Source organism: Dromiciops gliroides, chromosome 2 (assembly GCF_019393635.1).
Source record: "Dromiciops gliroides isolate mDroGli1 chromosome 2, mDroGli1.pri, whole genome shotgun sequence".
In the NCBI taxonomy this organism is placed as follows: Eukaryota; Metazoa; Chordata; class Mammalia; order Microbiotheria; family Microbiotheriidae; genus Dromiciops; species Dromiciops gliroides.
Window position 1 is genome coordinate 152066791 of NC_057862.1, and position 24664 is coordinate 152091454.

Consider the following 24664-nt stretch of genomic DNA (forward strand, 5'->3'; position numbering starts at 1 on the left):
AACTCTGTAGAAAGAGTACATGCAAAACATATAATCTAGAAATTAGTATAGTGCTAGGCAGCAGCTTTTAGTGAGTCATTCTTGTCTGTCATGTCTGTAGAGAGTGGTATAGACCCTAAATCAACATAGTATTGACATGACAGCCCATAATGACTCCTCCTGAATCATTATGCAAACTCCCACTGGCATGAAGCACTGTATTTACAAAATATTTTGGTGAACATTCAGTATTTCAATATAATATGTGGGGACAAAGTAGCATACTTCACACTTTTAGATATTTTGTGGACATGTAACAAGCAAGCTAAAAAAACACCTATTTAAAGCTTTGCTGATGTACCCATTTATTGTGTCTTTTCTATTTACTTTGGGAAGGGGGCAAAGTGCAGAATAAAATTTTTTCCATTAACTTTATTATCCCATGAAATATTGTGCATTAATAGATCCTTGGTAGATAAGATATGACTATAATGTAATAAGACTTTATTCAACAAATCCAACAACTGATTCATCTAAATGAATATTTTCTCTTCAGAGTAATCACTTTAGGAAACTATAGAGTTAATCTAACTCTGTTGCCTTTGTTCAAACTACGATATGCATTTTTAAAATGTGTCTTCAGTGTTGGTAAAGCTCAAACCCTTGTGTATAGATAGAATATTTGGAAACTACTAAGAGTAATTTATTGGCTCATTCAACAATAATCATTTATTAAGGAATACCTCTGTGCAGTCCAATCCAGCAAACATTTATTGAGTACCTTCAATTTGCTAGGTTGATAACAATGACAAAAGGAAAGTATTTTCTGCCTTCAAAAAGCTTATAATCTGTTGTAATGAATGCACAGCATATTCTAGACACTAGAAGAGATGAAGAAAAAAAAAGGTCAGTAAGACACAGTTCTTGTGCTCAAAGAAGTTATCATTCAAGGCTGAATCTGGTGCTAGGTGACTAAGGTAGGAGGCTTGGGATCAAGCAGGAAAATACAGTTACTGGTCCAGAATGGGGTATAGCCATAAAAGTAATGAGACTAGCTTTTTGTGACTCTGAGAGCAATTCCACTAGAGGACTTACAAAATGTTTATGCAGTGACATATATCGTATAACTTTTCAAGGTGACTAAAGGATATGACTTACTTAAATGTGAAAATTGTGGTACACTTGCTTTAAAAAAAAAAAGTATAGCTTTATAGTCACACTTCCTTTTCTTGGGTAAATTATTCCTCTGCTAATGAGGAACAAAGGACCAAGATTAAGCAATTTACAAATAATAGATTATATCTATGGCAATAATAGTTACTAGACTTCTAATCTCAGCCTCTAGGTCAGTCTTCATGTTTCTCTTCTCTTTCTTGCCCTGGCTTCACAATCTTGAAATATATTTTTCCCATATCAACAGCTAAATGGCTGAAAAATCACTAAGAGCTCTCAGAATGCTGTATCATTACAATATGCTTGTAATTCTAGTACATTCCAAAGTCATGAAATACTTGATAGGTACCTTAGGAATAATTATTCCCATTTTATAAATGGAAAGTCAAGACTATGAAAGGTTACCTAATTTGACAAGTATTTCTGTAGTAATATATTCATTCCATTAGAGGCATAGTGACAGGAATGTTGGACTTAGCATCAAGAAGACCTGGGTTCAAATTCAGCCTCAGACACCAATCATGTCAGTCTGGGCAAGTTGCATAACTTTTAGAGCCTTAATTTCTTCATTTGTAACGTGGGGGTATTAGTAACATCCACCTCACAGGACCCTCACCAAGATAAAATGGGTTAACATATGCAAATCACTATATTAAAATCAGCTAATTACTTATTAAGAAACTGGTAAGTATTCAACTATATAGTTATTACTTTTAAATGTCAGTACACATATGTAAGTCTAAATGATGTTTGCATAATTGATGTTATTACAGAGAGAAAATTTTAAGGAAATTTTAAGACATTAAAGTAAAACATTGCATCAAGGAAATAACACTGTCCATTTAATTGTCCATTCTAAATACAGTTTTTAATGGGATTACAGATTATTTTTAGGTCAAGTGTTTAACATGGTGAGGGAGGAGGGATGGTTTGTTCTGCTGGATACAATTGTGAAATTTAGTACTTGTCTGTCTTAAGGAAATCTACCCTGCATGCAAATCTATAACTAGACAAATATTATTTCCTTTCCCAGCTTGCTCTTGGGAGGTTTCCATATCCTCAGGTAAGATTGTTCATTACTGCCATTCGCCACTGTGACATTCATTCCTATGTATGAAGGTGCAGGGAGCAATCGTGAACATTTGAGCCACATACAAATAAATCTGTCCTGTTAAATTGAAAAGCGATATCTTAAAGGAGTCATTTAGAAGTCTCTATTGATTTTTTATTTTTTTTTTGACTCATATTTTTTATTTTTCTGAGAGGGATGGAAGCAATAATCACGCTGCTTCTTTGTGAGACTTTGGCATTGTTTTTTTCCAGCCCCAGTTCTTGCACTACATGCCTGCATTGTGCAGTGAGGAAGAAAAGCCCCCTTTCCCTGATTTCTTCTTTGGGATTTTGAATTTAATTGAAATGGTTTGAATTGAAAGACTAAGAGGGAAAGAATCTGGCCTAGGTCATTGTTTCAGTGTTTTGGTAATCCAATTCAATATAATGGGCACCAGATTTTATAAGGGAGCTTGATTTTGCATCTCTTCCTGTCCTCTTCCCTATTCTTTGCTCCTCACCCCTTCATTCCCCCATTTCAGAACATAGATTCTTCGATACACTAACATTAATGACTAGATTCTAAACATTGCTTCAAGATATTTATTACAAAGATATGTCAGAACTAAAAATATAAGCTACATCTTAGTTTGAAAATAATTCCCCATTGTAAAAGGACAAAATTAAGTGAAATACCCAAGGGGTGGAGGGGTGGGTGGGTATCGAATGAATAATTTGAATGTTTTCCTCTGGTTTACACTCACTGTTTTCCTGGCATCTTGGTCTGTACAGGCCAGAGTGCCTGGAGGCATGTCTGATTTAAAGGTGGTGTTGGTCTCTGCTCTTTAAGCATCTATTAACTTGCTATTATTATGCAAATAACTGTTGTATTACACATACTAATTTATGCGTGGTTAGATTATGCAGATGCATCACAACCGTGGTTATTGAATAATAGGATGGAACTCATTCTCTCTACCATCTTTATAAGCTGTTTTAAACAAATTCTCTAGGCACCCATGTGGGAGACCTCTTGTTTCCTGTCCTTTTGAAAGCTCAAGCTGTCTGATGGCTAGGAGAGACTGTCCAGGTTGTTAGCAGGTTGTATCACAGCATTGGAGCCATCTTTCTCCTGCTGGCCAGCTCCTTTGTGTAACCATAACTTCTTCCTTAGAGTAAATACCTCAAAGTTACCAGCCTGTTTGCGTGCTAACACTGATTTTGAACAAAATTTTAGTGTACCATATTGTATTTTCAACATATGCATATATATGTAATATGCATAATATAGATTATGAATCTGGATTAAATTTATGGCCAGACCTCTACATTGGCAAGTAAATTTTAAATCATTTATTTAAGACACTTTATTTCAACTCTCAAAACTGAAAAAGAACACAAGGCTTCATCTACAAAATTTGTGGTCAGTACTCTGAAGATGACAAAAGATGAAGCCATTACCATATGCTTGGGATGTCCACGTTTATTTTAAAATAAAAATGGCTGATAGCTTATGAGACATGAAGAGTTAAAGACTAAGACAGAACTTTGAAAAAGGCCCCATACCCTGACAGTGCATACATGGTAGCAATTCTGGTCTATTGGGCACCTACTGGGCATTTTTTTTCTTAATGTCTAAATACACATTTACTTGATCGGTCAAGTGGAAGTTGGAAAATTCAAATACACTGAACTCCCTAGTTAGCACTGACCTTTATGCCAGAATAGTGAGAAGCAGTTTTCCTTGACTTCTGATTGAGTGTTGTCACCAAATAGAGATTTTATTAGAAACAACCTTTGACCCCTTCAGGTCTGTTTTCCAGAACTAAAGTTACAAACAAAACTTTGTCTCCTTGCTCAAAGCCAGCAATGATTTATGCTGTGCTTTCGGTTGACAATTTGAATTTTACCAATTGCTCAGCCTCGTGGTGGAGTATCATGTAAGCTGGGGGGGGGGGGAGGGGGCGCTTCTTTAACCTCTTCTACTCAGGCCAAAAAAAGGATGTAACAAGAGACACAAATAGTATTTGTGCTTATTTCTAAGGCAATGAAAGCTGTGTAGTATAGTAATTAAAACTCTTTAGGCAACACCACTCATACTACATGTATTGTTACACTCATTTTAAAGACGAGGAAACTGAGACCCAGGGAGGCTGAGTGACTTTGCCCGGTGATCACACAGCTAGTAAAGATTGGAGGCAATATTCAAATCCAGTTCTCTCCTTACTCCAAGCCCTACCATTGGATGATATGTGATACTGAGGATTAGCAGAATAGCTTTGTGGACAAAGGGCTATTTGTGTATAAGAATTCCTGAGGCCACAGATCCCTGAGTATGCAAATCGAGTCACTAGCAGTGATAGAACCCAAGTCCTGACTCCTACTGGGACTGACTACGCCAAGTATTGATCAATTCCATGACTCCTGACTTCATTCAGTACCTCTGTCTTATCCCATGCACTGACTCAGTCTTCTGCACCCTTCCTGTATGAAGTTTCCTATATGTGTCCAGGTGTGAAGTAGAAAAACATCTCTCTTACCTGACCTGTCAAAAGATTCTATCCAAAATCCTACTGGTTTAGAGCTAGATCCATCTGGGGCCAGTGGGAAGAGGGGAAAATCCTCTTATAATCATAGGTCCAGGAATACAGAGAAAATCTCTGGCCTTAAAGTGACTATTGAGTGGCCCGAGGAAAAATCTCTTTAGACTGAGAATACTCCCTTCCTCAACCCTTGGGCCCATTCCAGAACTCAAAGCTTAAATCGAATAGAGCTACCATTTTTTGCTATCCTGATATTTCCAAGGTAGTGTTTGAATCTTTAAATATTTCATCAATAGATTTAGATATGAAAAATATCCTTTTGAAATGTGGAATCCAAGGGATTATGAATGAATAGATAATAGCAATGATAGTAGTAGCTGATATTTATACATAGTGTTTTAAGTTTTGTACAAGGTTCATACATGCATTATTTCATTTGACCATCATAACAGCCCCATAAGAGGTATTACAATATTATTATCTACATTTTACAGATGAAGAAATAGGCATAATTTTAAGTCACTTGCCCATGGTCACACAGCTAGTAAGAGTTGGGGAGGCAGGATTCAGCTCACTTTATCACAATGTCTCTCTGGCCTGTTGATGAGTAGTTTATGGGCTAGCCCTTTCCTCTATTTTAATTAAAGACCTTTGCAATAGAATTCCTTTGAAACAGAATGAGATGTCCTTACAATAAAAGTGTCTGGCATAGTAATAGTAGTGTGAGTGGTCTAATGAACCAAGTCTGCTTTATCTTGTCATTTATTCTCAGATTCCTATAACTGGCTTAGCGGTGGCAAGATTTGGTATCATTAACTCATTGCCCTGACTCATCTGATACATCCATTCCTAAGTGATATTTTGTCACATACTAATGAAGAGTCTTGTCATCCAAAATGGCTAGGCAAAGTTAGGTTTGATTTACTCACTGGTCCAAGTCTACTCTTTCCCTAGGCTTGGACAGAGGCTGTATGGCCATGTGTGATATGTTATTGGCCAAGGTGAGTAGTCTGAGGAGAAATAAAAAGTATCTTCATTTTATCAGAGGGCTAGATATGCTTCAGGTTGGGCAGATGGAGATGATCACTTATAAGGTCTGTGCCTGGACATTTTCTTCTCCAGATGAGAATACAACTTGAGCTGGACATCAGACCAGGTCGTAAGGTTTTAACTTACGGAAGAGTGAACTAATGAAAAGAATGTAGAAGTTAAGAGACCAGCTTTCTGCCACTTAACTTATTCTATGACCTTGGGCCTTGGCTCTTACTTTGTAACCTCCCTGGGCCTCAGTTTCTTCATCTGCAAAATGAAGGTGATAATATATATCTCACCCACCTGGTGGGGAAGTTGTAAGGATCAAACAAGATAATGCATATGAAAGTACCAAAGGTGCCTTGTGGCACCACATTATTAGTTCCCAACTTCACATCCTACCTAAATTAAGGTCAGCAAAGGTCCACTGAAGGTTGTGAAGATTTTTGGTGCACAGGGGACTTGCAAGGAGCAAAGGATTCCTCTTCTTCCAGCCTTAGCAGAAGCAGCACCTATTCCTTCTACCAACAAGAATATCCCTGAAGATACTCCAGCTAAGCATTGGTCCCCTACATGTGGTAGCTACCAACCCCTTTGCTTTCTCATTCCCAAATCCTTAGGTTTCATGGCTGAATCCAGCTATAATTTCAAAAATGTCCTATGTCTAGTACCTGACAGAGAGGTGTAGACTCAGTATGCAGAATGATTCATATATTCTTAAATATGGCCAAAAGGTTTTTTGTTAATTTTTTTTTCTCAATGGGGGTGAGAGGAGGTAGGAGGGAGAGAAAAATAAATCACTATTAATTTTTTTTTTGGTGAGGCAATTGGGGGTTAAGTGACTTGCCCAGGGTCACACAGCTAGTAAGTGTTGAGTGTTTGAGGCCGGATTTGAACTTAGGTCCTCCTGACTCTAGGGCCGGTGCTCTATCCACTGTGCCACCTAGCTGCCCCCCACTCCCTATTAATTTTAAAAAATAAAATTTGATTTAAAGAATAAATATGTAACATTTAGCCTGTACCTTTAAAAAAATGTTTCCTCCTCCATCTTCCCCACCCCATCTCAGCCTTTCACTTAGGTCTTCCCTTGCCCTGGGAGAAGCCCATTATATAGATGAGTCAGGCTGAAGGTAATGCTATTGTAGATGGTGTTACAGTTATCTTATGTCTTCTGCCTTTTTTCCCATATATGGACAGTCACCCAGGAAATTCTGAGGAAAACCCATAGGATCAGTCTTTGTATGCTTATGAAGTATACTTTCCAGTGGGCCCTATAGAAAGTAATTTTTAAAAAAGAAACAAAAAAACATGGTATGGTATTGTAGTTTCTCATACAATTTAGTTCTAAGATTAATCTCCAAAAATGTGCAGGTCTGAAAGAGGACTAAAATTGTACAGTTAATCATGTCGATCCAAATTCAGTAGACTTAAAAAACATGATAGTGGGCAATGGATTGTTTAATGACAATGCAATTTAGGAGAAATGAAAAGAATTGCCTGCTAACAATCGTCATTGTACATTCAAACCTTACCACAGTGCAAGTACATTAGGATGCTAGTAAATCCATTAAGAAGGCATTCCCAAGTGATGGACTTTGTTTGACAGTAGGAAATTTGGAAAGTGAGAGACTAGAGGAAAGTGAAGATAATCTAGACACAAGTGTATTTAAAGTACTTTTGTATGTATAAAAAATGTTTTTCTTCTTTTGGCTACAATTCCTGATCTTGGTTAATAAATTACATCAAAATGACCCGAAGTTAAAAAAAAAAAAAAGGAAAAAATCTGAGCAAATAGTGCCCCTGGTATTGTAAAGCTTTGAATGTTTTCACACCCCATTAATTTATTACTTCTCTTTCTTCATCTTTAAATTTCATTTTTTTCCCAAAATTCAGACTCCCCGCTGCTGCAGCGATTTTCATCTTGTTGTTAATTTTCCCTGCTCCATATGGAGCTCCAGACATTTCACCTGGAGGCTGTACTAGATTTTGCTGTAGTGATCGAACTTCCCGAGGCCAAAACTGTCATTTAGGGTTCCTGGTGCATCTGTCTGCGCCAGGCTTTTCACTGGCATGGGAGAGTGTGAATAACAAATTGGATGCACCTGAGATTCAGATGATTAGTGTGTTTTGTGAATCTCCACGACTTGTAAGCAGATAGCTCTGGGGGGGAGGGCTAAACAGCTACTGTGGGTGAATCTGTACTCACACCTTACATTTGGGGCTTTTCAGGGGAAGTGCAAACATCTAGGCAGTCTGAGTGCAGAGAGAGTAACAAATATTTCATCCTGCCTTGTCATTGATTAGAAAAGAGCCTTTAATTTCATTTCACCCCATGTTGTGATTAATTTGCATTCTTTGTCAGAAGTTAATGGAGTTTTTTATGGTTCACTCTGAAATCCTTGAAGACATCAGACTTGATCTGATGTTTATACAACCGCCAGCGGAATTTTTTCGTTTGATTGATGGCAAGCTTGATGTTATTCCAAACGGCTTTTTAAGCTGTTTTTAAGAATTATTTGAATAAAATGCAGGCAAGATATTGTTGTAACGATCAAGATTATCTGTTAAAAATCTGTTTCAAATAAAGAAGATGATAAGTAGGAAAAAGGATCAAAAAGACAAGGGAAAGAATGAATAGAGATGTTATTTGTTAAAGCACATAAGAATTGCTTTCAGATAAATTATTGCAAAGTACAGGCAAGATTATTTTTATTAAAAATCTCCATCTCTGGCCAAATTTAATTGTAGCGAAGGTAAATTATCTAAATCTTGAGAATAAAAAAACCTTACCACTCGGTGACTAATTCCCATTTATTCTGCCAGTTTTTGCCAGCAATGTAAGAATTAGAGATCTACTATTCTTAACTCAAGGAGACAGGGCTGTCAGGCCTGTTAGCTGAACAAAATGATGACATATTACTTGTCTCAATAAAGAGGCATTCTTAAATCCCAAATGCAAGGAAAACATAAGTGGATAATAGAGGATTTTAAAAGAAAGGCATACATTCATAATAGCATTAGTATTGGCATGTTTTACAGACAGCACAGAAATGAAAACATCCCATTGTTAAAAGGCAAAATCCTCCAATTGTTTACTGCTAATGGAAAATGTGTGTTCATCTCCAATACTGCTATATTTCAAAGTATGAGAGGAACTAAACTGTAGGTGGTGGCTGCTTCAGAACCCCCTGCTACTAACCAACGAAATATGTTTTGCAAATGCCTTTTGATTACTAATACCGGGGCCATTTGTTGGATTTGGGGGTTTTTGCCCGGCTTCAGCAAATTCCTGCCTCATTGTAATTCCTGTTGGTGAGAAGGACTCATGGGTCAAAAAGCTACTTGTCTAAGCACTTCCATTTAAAACAGATTAATTTTTTTTTGTTGTATTTTAAAGTTGGCTAAATAATTGGGTGGTTTTAATTGAAGTTGCTGCTTTCTGATCCTTGTATTAACGTGATCTAAGGTCTTTTTTTGTTATATGTAATCCATATTATTGACCAGATTTGCCCTGTTTTCATTTAAATGTAAGCAGCTTGTCAAGGAGAAAATATTTTGTTTCACTTGGCATGGAAATCAGCTTTTTTAATGTGTCGAGAGGTGTGTGGTGGGGGGGGGGGTTGTCAATTGACAGTGTCTTTTAAACATTCATTTATTTGGTAGTAATAAATTGGACTCTGAGTAAAGTGTTTTTTCATAATAGGAGAAAATGTGTGTCTTCTTTGAGCCATTTAAAAAACATTAAACATTTTTCAAATGCTAATGCTCAAATACTCATGTTTTACACTTAATTATAATATCATAAAGACCTTAGCTAATATGTTAAATTCTCAATGTTAAAAGTTTGGTTTATGGTTTAGTAATATCATTTTACATTCTGAATTTATTTTTACTGAAGTATTATCATCTTAATCAATTTGTCTATGGTTAAGCCCACTCATATCTAAGAGTATCGGGGCCAACCCAAAATGGAAATCTATGACTAGACATTTTGCCTCCTTGGGAAGTAATTATACTCAGAATAAGCCCTTTCATTTGCATGTACTTTTACTGTTTGCAGCATGGGGCTTTTCCTTGTGTTACAAGGATCTAATTGTTCAAAGTTAAGTATTTTTTAAAAGGGCGGGGCAGCTAGGTGGTACAGTGGATAAAGCACCAGCCCTGGATTCAGGAGGACCTGAGTTCAAATTTGACCTCAGACACTTGACACTTACTAGCTGTGTGATTAACCCTCATTGCCCTGCCCCCCCCCCAAAAAAAAAGAGGGGGAAGAAAAATGGCAATTATTTCTGGCTTCAGATACTCACCTTGAGCCCGAAGTAAAAATGGTATCCCACAACTTTTTTTTTCAATCTCCAAATGAGATGATGGCTCATGTTTCAATTCACAGCCTCTACTTTTTGCCTTAGTTACCCAATATATTCTTATTGCCATTTCACACTGTGAAATAAGATAAATAAATGTCATGGAGGAATCCAAGGGCCACATGAAACTCTTCCATGACCAGTATATGCTACTTTCATTTTCCTTTATTTGTATTACCCACTTCTCAGAATGTCTTGGTATTTTGGTGTATATAGTTGTTGTTTTTTTGCAGAGATATGAAATAGAACAGAAACAATATTCTTGAGTCAAGAGGGGTCCCCTTGAAAGGACAGATAGCATAGAAATGTAAGATTCCCCATTTGTCTTCATTTGGTTTTTTTTAGCATCCCCAACTCTTCAGGGCTGAGACTAGCCAATGGTTTCATTTTATAACACCTCCTACAGGGCAGTGTGATAGATATATCTATGTTTTTAAAGTTAAAAGTTAAATCAGTTTTGTTTTGAGAATTTTACATTTCCCTTGGAGATTGTCAGTGCCACCTTCCTATAGGGAATCCTTAGGGGACAATAGAAAAGAGCACTGAACTTAAAGTCAAAGGACAGATGACCCCAAATTGAGTCCCTCATATTCAAATTCTGACTCCTTTATTTCCTGCCTCTGTTGCCTTGGCAAAGAGCCATGCTTTCTCTGAGTCTGTTTCTTCATTTATAAAATGAGGGGATTGAACTAGGTGATCTCTAAGGTCTCTTCCAACTCTGACTTTTAAAATATAAGGCCTTCCCATGAGGATAATTGGCATATATACCTCAATGGGGAGCCTTCCTTTTTTTTTTCCTTTTTGAAAATGTCATAGTGGGTAGCTCAGAGCTAACAGGAACCTGCTGCTTTTGAAAAACTGCTTGATAGCATTGCCAGGCTTCGTCAGCATATTCCTACCCTGCTTTGGAGAGGTCATTCACCTGGGATAGAAAGATAAATTTATCTGTTCACAGAATTTTCCTGAGGATCAAATGAGATCATTCATGTAAAAGCACTGAAAATCATAAAGGAATGAACAAAGGCCAAGCAGCATTATTACTTATATTTCTGTCAGGTGGTTTCCTGGATTGCACTAGATAATGCTAAAATGAGTTATATCACTAGCCCCACAAAAGCTTTTTTTTATGATCTCTGGTTTGGATACATAATCTATCACTGGTAATCACAGTTACATCATACAGACTTATCTGTAGAATTTTTACATTTGAATGGGACAGTTGAAATAATTGAATGAGGGCATTTACCCCTTGTAAGTCCAAAATTATGAAAGTAGCATTGAAACTTGCATTTCAGAACATTTCCAGTCTGGCCTTCACACATAGCCTTGACCCCTTATGACCACAGATTTAGAGTTGTTTCTAACCTTAGAAGTCATTGAGTATAACCCCTTCATCTTGAGGATGAGAAGATGGAAGATTAGAGATGTTAAATGACTTTGTTCATTGTCACATAGCTACAAAATGCAGCAGGATTTGAACCCAATCCTCTTGAATGCAGGTTCCATCCTCTTTGTACCATATGTTCAGCCTGTCGCATCATTATGAAGACTTGAAATAGGTGAGAGAAGATTCAAGATAATTTGAACTTTGAACAAGATAATTGTATCCCTTATATTATCACTGCCACTCAGTACTGAGAGAAGTGGGTAAAGTACTATCCCAGGAGGCTCTGGGGCTGACAGAAAAAAAGTGGTATTCACTTCATCCTATCACCATTTCAAACACTGATTATCCACAGTAGCAACAGCAACAGACTTTTACTACATACGAGGATCTACCTTCAATAATCAGCATTTGGTATGGAAGGCTTAGGAAACTGTAGAGACAGATGCTCATTATCACTCAGCTTACAGGGAGCCAGCTCATCTGGGGCCAGACTTGGAGTTGATGGCTCTTCAACTCTTTAGCAATTAAGGTATGGTGACCTGAGGCTCGTGGATGCAAATGTGGAGGCAAACAAATCAAACTGATGGAAAAATTGGAATGGAAACCTTTTTTTGCATTCAAAAAAAAGAAGGAATCCCTTTTTCCCATTGGAGCAGAGAAAAAGGGTAATGGTTCTGAGCCTCCTCAGATATTGACTTAAAGCAGGTTGCCTCATTTGGCTGAGGTTTGTGACAGGTAAAACTAAATGTGTGTGGTCACCTTACGGGTTCCTAATGTGGGGAAAGCTAGCTAGGATTTACTTATAAATTAAAAGCTTCAGCAACAGTTTAGGCATTAAGCATTTACTAAAGTATATTAGAGGTAATATTCTCACAGGTTGTGACCACTTTGTTCATCAGAGACCTTCTCTTATCCCAGCCTGAATCAATTCTTGGAAGCACCATCTCCAGTCAGCTAAGAGGGTTAGGGAATGAATAGCTTATTTCACTTGCAGCATCCTTGGAAAGAGAGCAGCAGTTACTATCCTTAAAGGAGTGGAGGAGGATGAAGAAGACGGGGAAAGAAGAATGGTGTGGGCTCTATGGCATGAGGTCAGCAGGCATAAAGAAGGCCTGGAGTAGGCACAGCAGGGAGAAAAGGTACTAAGGTATCCTCTACCTGTGGCATAGCATAACGGAAATAGCACTGATCAGAAGCCTGAGGTTTCGATCCTGGGTCTAACTTACTACTTGTGTGACCCTGGACAAGTCATTTTGTGTTTCTGTTCCTCAGTTTCCTCATCTATAGAATGAAGGTGGCAATAACATTTACTATGTCTACCTCATAGGAATGTTTTGAGTTACACTTTGTATACCTTAAAGGTTCTAAAGGAATACAAGAAACCATCACCATCATCATCATAGCAGCATAAGGGCTGTAACGATTGGAATAACGCCACCTGCTGGAGACTTACTGTAGAAGAGTTCTGCCATGAAGCGAAGGTCTTTAAGGGCAAGACCCAGGAGTCTTTTCTTTGGCGTCAGGAAGTGATGCGGGCTAGTGGGAGGAGGAAGGAAGAGACTGGCGCTCGCTCTGGGGCTCTTTCCTGGGGACTCTGGCAGAGAAGGGAGCTAAAAATGCGCTCTCCCTTCAATAGATAGGAATCTAGGCCTTTCTCTCTCTCTTTATCAAATTCTTATTCTCCTTAATAAATGCTTAAAAGTCTAACTCTTGCTGAAGCTTATAATTTATTGGCGACCACTCATTAGATATTTTAGACAGACTAGCTAGAATTTTAGCCCTTAACAGGGCAAAATTTAACAGTTGATCCTGGTGACTTCAGACATCACTCCCCCCCCCAAGTTGCTTTCCTTCCCCATCACAATCCCAATGCTTCCTTCAGAGGTCATGCCAGTCATACTGTGAGCAGGTCCGAACAACAGGGGTGGGCAGCTCTGCCACTGCTTTGCAGAAGGTTTCCAACCTCTTCAGTAGGATGATTTCCCAGCCACGTGTGTCCAGGAAGCTCGGAGTTTCCAAGCCAGGTGCAGAATAAAACCTCTACCATCTGACCCAAATCTGTACTTAGCTGCTGAATATGACAAATACAAGTGCTCAGGGCCACATAGGAATCTAATCCATTGATGCCGCTTCTGTTTTCATTAGAGACTAAAACACAGAACAAAAGGAAAGATAGAGTTCTCCAGATTTGAGCAAAGAGGAAAGGTGCCCTTCCTGCTCTCCCCTCTGCACCCCAGCATTAGACTCTTTACCTCCAAAGCGCTGGCCTTGTCATGTAATCTTGGTTGACCTACCCAGAGGACTAGAGAAGAGTGGATTTGAGAGAAATCTGTGTTATGAGCAGTGAGTCAGAGAGAAGAGCAAAGGGAAGGCTTGCAGCAGGGGATCCTAACCTGGGTCTGTGAGCAGTTGTTTTCAATATTGTCATAAGTGTGTTTCAATATCATTGGGTTCATTTGTAATTGTATGTATTGTATTTTACGCATTTAAAAACGGTATTCTAGAAGGGATCCAGAACCTTCACCAGATTGCCAAAGGGGTCTGTGACATTCAAAAAACTGGTTATGAATCCCAGGCTTAGGGCAGCTAGGTGGCACAGTAGATAGAGCACCGGCCCTGGATTCAGGAGGACCTGAGTTCAAATTTGGCCTCAGACACTTAACACTTACTGGATGTGTGACCCTGGGCAGGTCACTTAACCCCAATTGCCCTGAAAAAAAAAAAAAAAGAACCTCAGGCTTAGAAAAAGAGAGAATTTGGGTAGGAGTTAAATCTTGTCTTCTTGGTTCACCCACCATCTGATTTTCTATCACTTACTTACATCAGTCCTTTTTGCATAAAAAGAGAAGTAGATCACACCAGACTATAAGAGGACCTGACTTAAAGGCCTACTTTGTCTTTAGGAAAGGTATACAGAACAATCCTAGCCAGACCCAAGCTACAGCAAATTTGACCATTTCAATAGGACTTTAAAGCCTCTGAAAAGGAGGAGGAACACACTCCAGACATGCTGAAAAAAATGAGCAAAAGGAACAGAATTGGAAAAATACAAGAGATGATGGATACTGGGGCAAGAAAATAGTTCAATTTAGTTTGACATTTCTCTGCAGGGCTAAGGGACCAGCTGGAGCTATGCAGTGATTCAGGAAAAGGATAGGAAAAGAGGATAATTTATATAGGGCCTACAAAGCACTTTACAAGTAGTATCTCATTTGATCCTCACAACAACCCTGCAAGGTAGGTGCTATTATTATCCCCATTTTGCAGTTGAGGAAACTGAGGCAAAGTTACTTGCCTGGGAAAGAAGGGAAGCAGTAGAGGACAATATAGTAGAATACATAAAATTATCGTTGTAGCCTTGGGAGGGACCTTAGAGGTCATTTTATCTAAGCCCTAATTGGTCTGCCTCTTCTCTACAACCTCACCAACCAACAGTCATCCACCCTCACCCTTAAACCTCCATTGACAAGGAACTCACAGTTTTCAAACAACACCTTTCCACAGCTCAGCGGCCCAATTATTAGATGACTTTTCCTGACTATTGAGCCAAAATCTGCTTCCCTATAATTCCCACTGGTCGATCCTTGTTCTTTTCTGTTCCCTGGAACCAAGCAAGTCATTTAACTTTTCTCAGCATCTTCATCTGAAAAATGGGTATAACCATACCTGTTCTACTGTACCTTGTGATATTTTGTATTATAGTTATCTAATCGGACTCAAGCTCTAAATTCTGTGAGGGCTGGAATCCTATCTCTTCTAAGTTTTCTATCTCTATCATCTTACAGCCCAGTGCTTTAAACACAGTTGATGCTTGATAAACGTTAGATGGATAAATGAATGGCTATGCCCCAAGCTTCATTCATTCATATGATGAATGTTGGAGTAGCTGCTTTTATGTGCTCCTTAAGTCCACTCTTTCTTCCTTTTACCCAGTAACCCTAGGAAGCCACTCCTCCCTTTGTGAAGATAGAGGACACTTGATAGGAAAGAGATTAATTAGAGTTCATCTCGACCTAGGGTTTTCTTTTCTCTCTCTCTCTCTCTCTCTCTCTCTCTCTCTCTCTCTCTCTCTCTCTCTCTCTCTCTCTCTCTCTCTCTCTCTCTCTTTTTTATATACTTGACTTGAAGTTCCCACAGCTGCTGAGGTAGAGGCCTTGTCTATAGTTCTCCATTACTGCCACCAATCTGAATGCTTCCTTTTTTCCACTAGTGCCAGAGGTTAGGTTGTTCAAAAGCTTTTTGCTGGTCCTTAAAAAATAGAAGGTAAACTAAAACATACTTCAAAAGTGCAGGATATCTGGGAATCTTATCCTAAAATAGCCCCTACTCTACTCCTAGAGGTTATTAACCTATTTAGATGATCATACCCCAGTTCTGGGAGGTCTTTATAACCAAAGAGAAGTAGAAGTTTGCTGCTATGTTCCATATATATTAGAAAAGATTCTGGATTGGTTGGTGGTTTTCAGAATTATTGAAATTTTTACCTAAGTTGTCCAAGTAATTGTTAGAACTCTCTAGTCACAGTGATGCCAGAATTACTCTGTAAATTAAAAATATACATGAAATGAAAGTGCTGGAAAGGAATAACCTTTTTCCAATACCTTGCATATAGCAGACACTTAATAGATGTCTTCTGGATGAATGCATGAAGGAATTTTTGTTGGCTCAGTATGAAGTAATATTGTAAGAACACTGGGGGGAAAACCTAATGCAGTTTTAGACCATGTTTATAGTATCCTGAATGAAGTTATAGGCTCACAAGTTAAGCAACACCTGAAGTATTCTGTTAACTCTAGGGTATCATATTTTAGGAGTGTCATTCATTGACAAACAGGAGTGTGTCCGAAGGATGGTGCCCAGGAAGGTGATGGGTCTGGAATCCTTATTATATGAAGCATTGTTGAAGAAACTTCAGAGATACTTAATCTAGAGAAAGCTTGGGAGAGGACAGACAGGATAACTACTTACAAATATTTGAAGAGATGTCGTGTGGAAGAGGGATTTGAGGTTGTCTCTGTGGCTTCATAGGGCAGAACTAAGACTGACACACCTTATAAGGAGACAGATTTCAACTTTATATGAAGCACTTCCCTGTTTGGATTATTTAACAGTGGAAAGTGCTAACTTGTGAGATAGTGAGATCCTCATCACAGGAGGTGTTCAAGCAGAAGCTGAATGTAGAGGGCATTCCTACACTGATCAGAATGACTTCTAATCTTTCCGACTCTAAGATCCTATGACTCCATCTTTGACACAGGATTTTGATTAATAGGAACAGGAAGTAAATCCTGGGTGTCTCTTAAGTCTGGCCTCCAGAGAAATCCCTCCTAGCCACCTCCGAGATTTTTAAAAAACCTGTTCTTTCACTAAGATTTATTTAACCCTAAAGAGTGGTCAACGGGCCTCTTCTCCCGTAAAAGGCAGGCTTTTGACCTGCCTTCCCTTCCCGCCCCCCCAATTGATTTTACTTTAACCAGATCTTGAAATAAAAACACTTTTAGCTGATGTGACAAGGGATAAGCTTTCTGTCCTTCTGCAACTCTGTCAAATCTTAAATAGCCAGGCACTCTGCAGGCTCCCTGGCCCAGACCTTGTGACATTTGGGAACAGGTTAATTTTGTGATTCACATTGATCATTTTGAATTGTGGCCCAGAAGCCTGACTCCTCCTGAAAATAAAGGCTTCCATCTGCTGCCCAAGAGGGTAATTTACTGTGGACCCACTACACCTACCTATCCAGGGTGGACCATGGGCTCCGTCAATTTTAAATACACAAAGGATGAAAGAGTACAGGCAAACAGTAAGGTTTTCTTTCTGTTCACCCACTAGCAATCCTAACAAATGAATAATGTTGCAGAGTACCTCGATGCTCCAGCTGTTGCACTTTGTGTGAAAATGCATTGTCCTTGATAACTGGGAAAACAGTCAGAGCCAAGTGATCTAATTTATTACTATACTGCCTTTCTGAGCTGCACCCTCCTCTAGGCTGTCAGCCTGGCCTTGCAGAGTCTGGGCATTCTGGAGCCTTCCCATCCCAGCCCCCAACCCCTCCTGTTTAGGGATAGCTAGCCTTTAAAAGTCAAATTTCCTCCCTCACAGCCCACCCCTAGCTGGGCTATTAAGTTTCTGAAAGAGGGAAGGGACCAGTTAGTGGCACTTAGAACATGCAGACTTGGGTGGTTTGATTCCTGTCAAGTAGCTTCCTACTACATCTTCCTATAGCTTCCAACTATGTCCCCCTGTGACTTATTTTTGTTTTAGACATTATTCTAGGTAAGTTAATAGACTCACAGAAGTGTTAACAGCTTGAAAACCGCTACTAGGCTTATTTAATAACGAAAAATGCTGATTTGCAATAGAGAAATGGAGCCACAAGTGAATTACACTGTCATCTTTAAATGAGTAGGAATCAAAAAATATTATTCATTTCATCACCATAATGAATTTTGTGCCTATAACTTAATAAAAATATTTCCATTTCTTAGTCATCCCTCTATTTCTTAATAGAACTAGTTCCATAACTTAACATTTCCATCTGTGTCACTTCCTCCCCTTTTTAAAACAGTGTTTTGTGGCTAGAATTAACAAAGCCATTTTTAAGTTGATTGTTCTGGTCAATAAGGGTTCTGTGTTTGTAGGGATGGATAGGTGTGGGAGAAAGGAGATGAGTGCGTTTAAAGGATTGAGCATTTTTTCCCACCATTCTGCAAGTTCTAACTTGAGAAGAAATAACTGAGCACATTTGAAACCCACAGCATCTAACCTAGTGCTATGCATGAAATGGGTGCTTAAGAAATATTTCTTCACTGGAATATGCATGTTAGTTTTCACTTGAGGGGAAAGAATCTCACAGGTGGTTGGATTCAATACTCTCGAAGAAATTGTGCCCTAGGCACAAGAAAGGGATTAGGAAAAAGATCTCTCAGGCAAGGGAATTAGAATGCCATCTCTGGAGAGCCCTGGGAGCAAACCTAGTCTAGTCTACTCTATTTTAAAGAGGAGGAAACTGAGACCCAAACAAGTTAAGTGATAGGTCCAGGGATACCCAAGTATGTGGCAGAGCTAGGACCAGAAGCCAGGTCTCCTCTTAAGCACCTTTCTTTTTTTGCTTTTTTTTTCTTTTCTTTTGTGGGGCATTGAGGATTAAATAAGTTGCCGAGGGTCACACAGCTAGTAAGTATCAAGTGCCTGATGTTGGATTTGAACTCAGGTCCTCCTGAATCCAGAGCCGGTGCTCTATCCACTGGACCACCTAGCTTCCCCCTTCAGCACTTTTTTATGGGAGTGGAGTTTTCATCTTTGGTTTGGGGTCTTGCAGGGTTAGTTTTCTCTTTTTAAAATCAACTAAAGCTCTCTGAATCTATATTCCAGAAGTACAAATGTAGGCATATTTTAAGTACCCTTTTCCTCCCCTCAAAATAACAGAAGTGTGTTTTACTGTATAGTCTTTCATTCTTTTCTTACCAGTTTGCTTTTTTTTTTTTAATGAGGTTCAGAACCAACTGAAACTGGCTATATTGCAATCTTCCCACCTAGAAAAAGAGCCACACCTGAATAATTTTACCTTGAATAAGCTTTTCCACCTGTGTGACTGGAGACAGATAACAAGAGGCAATGATGACCTGTGATATAGAGAGTTTATAAACAGGTGAAGAAACTTGAGTTCAAGTCTCAACAAAACAAACTAGCTTAACAAGTCTTGCACAAATCTCTTTAACTTCCTCCAACTTACTTTCCTCATTAATAAAAACAATGCAGTTTGTATAGATCATCTCTCAGGTCTCTTCCTGCTCCAAAATTGCATTGTGATTGTAGTATATTAAAAACAACAACAGACTAAGAGGAAATCTGGGTTCTAGGCTTAGCCTGACCACTCACTGTGTGGCCTTGGACAGGTCACCTCATTTCCCCAGGTGTCAATTCCCTCATGATGAATGAGGAGTTTAACGCTGGATCATTTCTAGGGTACTTTCCAGCACTGCTATGCTCTACAATGAGTCAATGATTCAATATCAGGAATAGGGAAGTTTCCATTTATAATACTATAATTCTAATCTGCAGGGTTATTGCTTACTTCTGATTTCAAAGCACCGTCTTTTGGAATATATTTGCTATCCTCAAGATTGGCCTAAGGTTTAAAAAAAATAAATAAAAATGAGGTTCAACATTGGAAACTCAAATGGCATGCCAGTGGCATGGCGAATGAAAATGACATTTTTTAAAAATTCTAACTATATGACTTGGTTTTATATCTTTTTTCTATTTAAGAGGAAATAACAGAAGCTTGAAAAGCAGTAAATATGTAAAGGGAAAATTTGTCAACTGATATAGGAAGATCTGACCTAGGTCACACATAAATCTCTCAGACAAGAGCTTCAGGGCAAGTCATAATTCCAGAGAGTAAAAGAGAAAATGAAAGCTATAGCTAGTGTCTTCTGTAAGTTACATAGGTGGATTCATTTTAGTTTTCTGATTGTGCCTTTGAGTAGAATGGGAAAGGGACTGGCAGAGGTCTTCTTTGGCACATTCTGTCAGAAATATCTCCACGGTGACAGAAACATAATGTGATGGTCTGTCAAAAGTTGCTTTTCATCACCAGAGGCATGTATTAAATGGTAGGAGCAACAAAATGAAAACTTTTGCATTGTTAACAATGCAATTTCCCCAAGTCAGGTTACAGAAGACTGTTATCTCACTTCCACCAGATGGTTTTAACAGCTACGGTATGGACCTGACTTTACAATCTATTTTGTGCTATTGTTACTACCACAAATAATAATAACAACTGGTATTTCTATAGGATTCTGAAGTTTACAAAGCACTATATGATGTCTTTTGATTCTCACAACATGATTCTCAGTTGTGAGATTCTCACAGTTCTCAACAGGACTCCAAGAAAAGGGTGCTATTGTTATCCCCATTGTGCAGATGAGGGAACTGAGGCTGAAAAAAAGGTTGAGTCGTTTACCCATGGTTCTCTAAGCTCCTAAATGTCTGAAGCAGAATTCAAACCTGAGTCTTCAAACTCCACATCTAGCATTGTTTGCTATAGCACCCTTGATTGTGTTTGCGAGTTAGAAATAAACAGTATAAAGGCTTCAGGAAAACAAAACAGAAAAGATTTACTAACGTTTCCAAAGGTACGTTTGAGCATCTTGTGTTGTAGTTTTGCTTGGGAACCTGGTCATTCAAAAATTCAAACTCTTTAGCCACATAGTCAACCAACTATTTAACATGGTATAATAAAAAAGAACAACAGATTGGGAGTCGGGAAGCAGGATTCACATCTCTGCTCTGCTTCTTGTGTGCTGTGTAATATTGGTAGATTGTGACACTATTCAAGACCTCAGCTTTCTCCTCTATAAAATGGAAGGGGCTGGTCTATGACCTCTAAGGATCCTCTCAGCTTTAAATCTGGGCTTGAAGTCACTGTGTCGGGCACTGTAGGGTATACAAAGAAAGAGGAGAGGCAGTCCCCGTCAATGACAGAGAAGAGGAAATATGGGGATAGTAAGACGGCAACACAGAAATGGTGATTGTGAAGCATGAAATTGGGCCTCTCCATTTAAACACAGGTCTCTTTTTACCTCAAAATAAAACCTTATCCCCCTGCTATGATCATTTTAAATCTTGGCCCTAACTGCTGGCAGAAGGATAAAAGTAATGCCTGGAAGAGGGAAAGGATCAGCTAATTAACAGATCAAAACACTACTAGTTCTAGAGACTGATTAGCAAAGTGTGTGATTGTGGCAATTATAGCTCTGCTCATTGTCCCAAAGTAATAGTTACAGGCAGGAAACTCTCAGCAAAGGCAAAACATATACATGGCAGAACAAGAACTATCACAAGTTAGCTATAAACATCAGTTCATATGTTGTAAGATGTGGGTCATACATCAGCCCCAACAATATCAGCCCGTCCCCTTGAACTTTGGTTTTGAAACAAAACATTGGGAGAGCAGACCAAGAATAAAGATGGAAGTACAGGGAGCTAACATGTTTATATTGAGTACTCTTAGACCTATTTCGAATGGGCTATAAAACTAGGAGCTTCACTTTTTCATGAACTGTGTACAAAAGTAGAGGCATTGGCTGTGAAGTTGACTTTTGTTTGGGCTTGTTTTATGGGTTCTGAGCCCACACAGTAATGTGATCTTGAAAAAGGTAAACAACAGAGAGTTTAACAGTGAAAAATATGCCTAATATAAATACAGTCGAGTGCATTGCAGTTCAGAACTTGAAAAATATGACTATAGCATTAAATTTTCTAGTGGAATTAACAGAGGAACAGAATGCAGCCTTTAAGGCAATATATTTGAGACAGAGAAAATAGATAATACATCTAACTCTATGGTCTCTGTGGCATTCATATGAAGAAAAGCACAGTAGCTTTATTTAATTGAGAAAATGAATCAATTACAATGATGTTGCATCATCAAATTCTAGTGAAATAGAAGATATAAGTCACTGCGTTGTGTAACAGTGTTAAAAAGTAATTGAGTGTCTTAAGCATTTTGAATCAATTTCAGGTACTGGCATGGACACCTTGATGCAAAATTTATGAAGATGATCTCAAATAATATGTTGCCATCAAAATCGTGTAATAAAACCTGGTAACAATGTCTCTCTTTAAAACCTAAAAAATATACAGTATAGTTAGTAGCATCAAAGGCTTTTTTGTTACATCTGTTTTTCGATTATTTGTGGTCCACACAGCAAGAGCTAAACTAGTACAGTTTTAAAGATGCCTTAAAAACCGATTATCTTCACCAAGAAAGACATGATGAACTGCTTGCTGTACTCTCTGAAATAACAATTCATGAGAATATTTTTCTCTCCTCCGTTCAAATGACTTGCATACTTTGATGAGTATTTTGCATATGTTGTTAGGATAAAACCCACATCTCTGGCTGAAAATACCAGCTAAATCTTCTGTAAAAGGAGTACAACACTATTTTCCTTGGATATGCTCCTTAACTGATGGGCATTTAAAAAAAAAGACACCTTATGATGGATATTCAACAACAATTTTGGGGTGGGTTTTTTTTTTAGTCTTACCCCAGACCTTACGGCCAGATCTCTATATAAGTGTCTAGAGATACAAATATCTCTTATTTCAGGAAATCCTATTTATGCCTTTGGTGTTTTTTAAATGTTACATGGAATTATAACAAAATTTCCAATTTGCTGTGTAAATTTCAACCAAGTGGTGAGGTTTTTTTAAGCTTTGCCTTCCTATTAAATCATAAGTGTAACTACATGTAAATCAGTACCAAAAATAATCATTTTGTCAGGAGGAGTGAAAACTACTGTTGTTCCAGAGCTGTGGTTAAGGCTGAAAACATTAAAGCAGAGTAGCCTAGCAACTGCTTCAGACTTTGAGTAGTGCTTTTTGGTGATTCCATCCAGAGCATTGGTGAGGATGTTTACTGGTGACCTTGATGGGTAGAGAAAAAATGGAAAGAAAAAAGTATGTATATACATACATGTATGTGTACATACATATGTATGTGCACATGTGTGTATTGTATATAGTCTGTGTGAATATATGTATAATGTGTGTATATACCTGTATGTATGTATATATAGAGATCTATATACACTATATATACAGAGAGAGAGAGAGTGTGTGTGTGTGTCTGTGTCTATGTGTCTGTGTGTCTGTGTAGTCCCTGGCCTGGAAGTACTTACTAGTCTAGCTAATGAAATCAAATGCACAAGGATTAAACCAGTGGACGAATACTTAGAATTTAGAAAGCAAAGCATAAACACATGTAAATCAGTTTGTTTCAAAATGGTGAAATGGTTGAGGAAGAAGCAACTAGTTTATTTGGTGATTTTATATTTGTCCTACTCTTTTTGCCTCCCATTTACCAACCCAGCTGGAGACCAGTCATCGAAGCACAGCTACAATGGGTTCATATATTCAGGCAAAGCCAAGAAATAGCATATGATACTCTGGAGCAGCCAAGAATAGGATCCTAAAAGCATCTTTCTCAGGATCATGTCTTAGTCCCTGAAAATACACTGGGTTTGTGTTTTTTAAAATTACTGCAGGCAAATATTTTTTGCGCTGCAGTGTTTAATACTTTAATTACTAAGTAGATGTTTTATTAATTTGGTGTCACATATTTAGTAATTCTTCCTAAGAAATGTAGTTTATCAGTGTTATAGATGAGTGAACAGTCTGCCTTCAGAATGTTGATTAGAAGCAGGCAGACAGTCCTAGGTAGGCCGGATGAAAAGTCTTTGCTTTTTCTTTAAAAACAACACAAAACTTATATGAACTTGGTTTCCCCAGAGACCATTGCTATCTTAGAAAGATGGTGGGAAAACTTTAGGAGAGGTGGATCATTTGCCCCTCTCCTGAGTTAGAAGTAGATACTTCAACCACATAATTAAAGTTTTCTTCACAAAATAGGGAATTGTGAGCAGACACTGGCAGGAATCCAAAATTCTAATTTCTGACTATGATTTAATTTCAATTTTAAATAAATCGGTTTTTAATTTAAAAAGAGTGAGCTTCATAACATTAGCAATGATTGCAACATTAAGCCCAGTGTTCACAATCTAGCAATATAAAACATTATTTATATCTGAATCGTAAACAGCCTTTTGAAATGGATTATGGTTTTTCTCCCTATTCTAATACAACCTGGAGGGTACTAAAAAGTGTTGTGTGAAATTAACATTCTGCTGACTTTCGCCTATAAATGAGAAGCGAGCTATTAACATTTGTGTATTTTCATTATGTAAATTGTGTTAACACATGCCCACAAATTGCCACCAGCAATGCAATAATTTTCTCTCAGTGATCATAATGTGTCCAAGTGAGTCATTTTGATTATGACATGCTAATTACATATTGCCTTTTTTCAGATTCAGAAAAACCAGGGATCTTTAATGGTAAGCTTTATGAGTTCAGAAAAAAATTCACTTTTCTTTTTCCTGATGGCTGCTTCCTTTGCATGCTTGAATGCCTTGTTTTAAACTTAGCAAATTGCATTTTGAAGAAAATGCAAACCTTTAACTGCCTGTATTAGATTAGGTACCATTAGAAATAATAGAACATCCTGAGCATCAATGTTTTTATAAGAGTTTGCTGCTGTTGATTAATCTTGCTATATTTTATTGCAT

General features: G+C 38.1%; 1 protein-coding gene across 4 annotated transcripts in view; it reads left to right on the forward strand.

Annotated features, from left to right (window-relative positions):
* Positions 1 to 24664, forward strand: part of MAP2K5 (mitogen-activated protein kinase kinase 5) — a 292452-nt gene that overhangs the window by 196342 nt on the left and 71446 nt on the right. For 3 of the 4 annotated variants that reach the window (XM_043988206.1, XM_043988208.1, XM_043988209.1), the window contains 2 exons: positions 2186 to 2215; positions 24407 to 24433. In XM_043988206.1, coding sequence (XP_043844141.1) covers positions 2186 to 2215; positions 24407 to 24433 — 57 coding nt within the window. The remainder of the gene's footprint in view (positions 1 to 2185; positions 2216 to 24406; positions 24434 to 24664) is intronic. The other variant, XM_043988207.1, reaches the window with a different exon arrangement.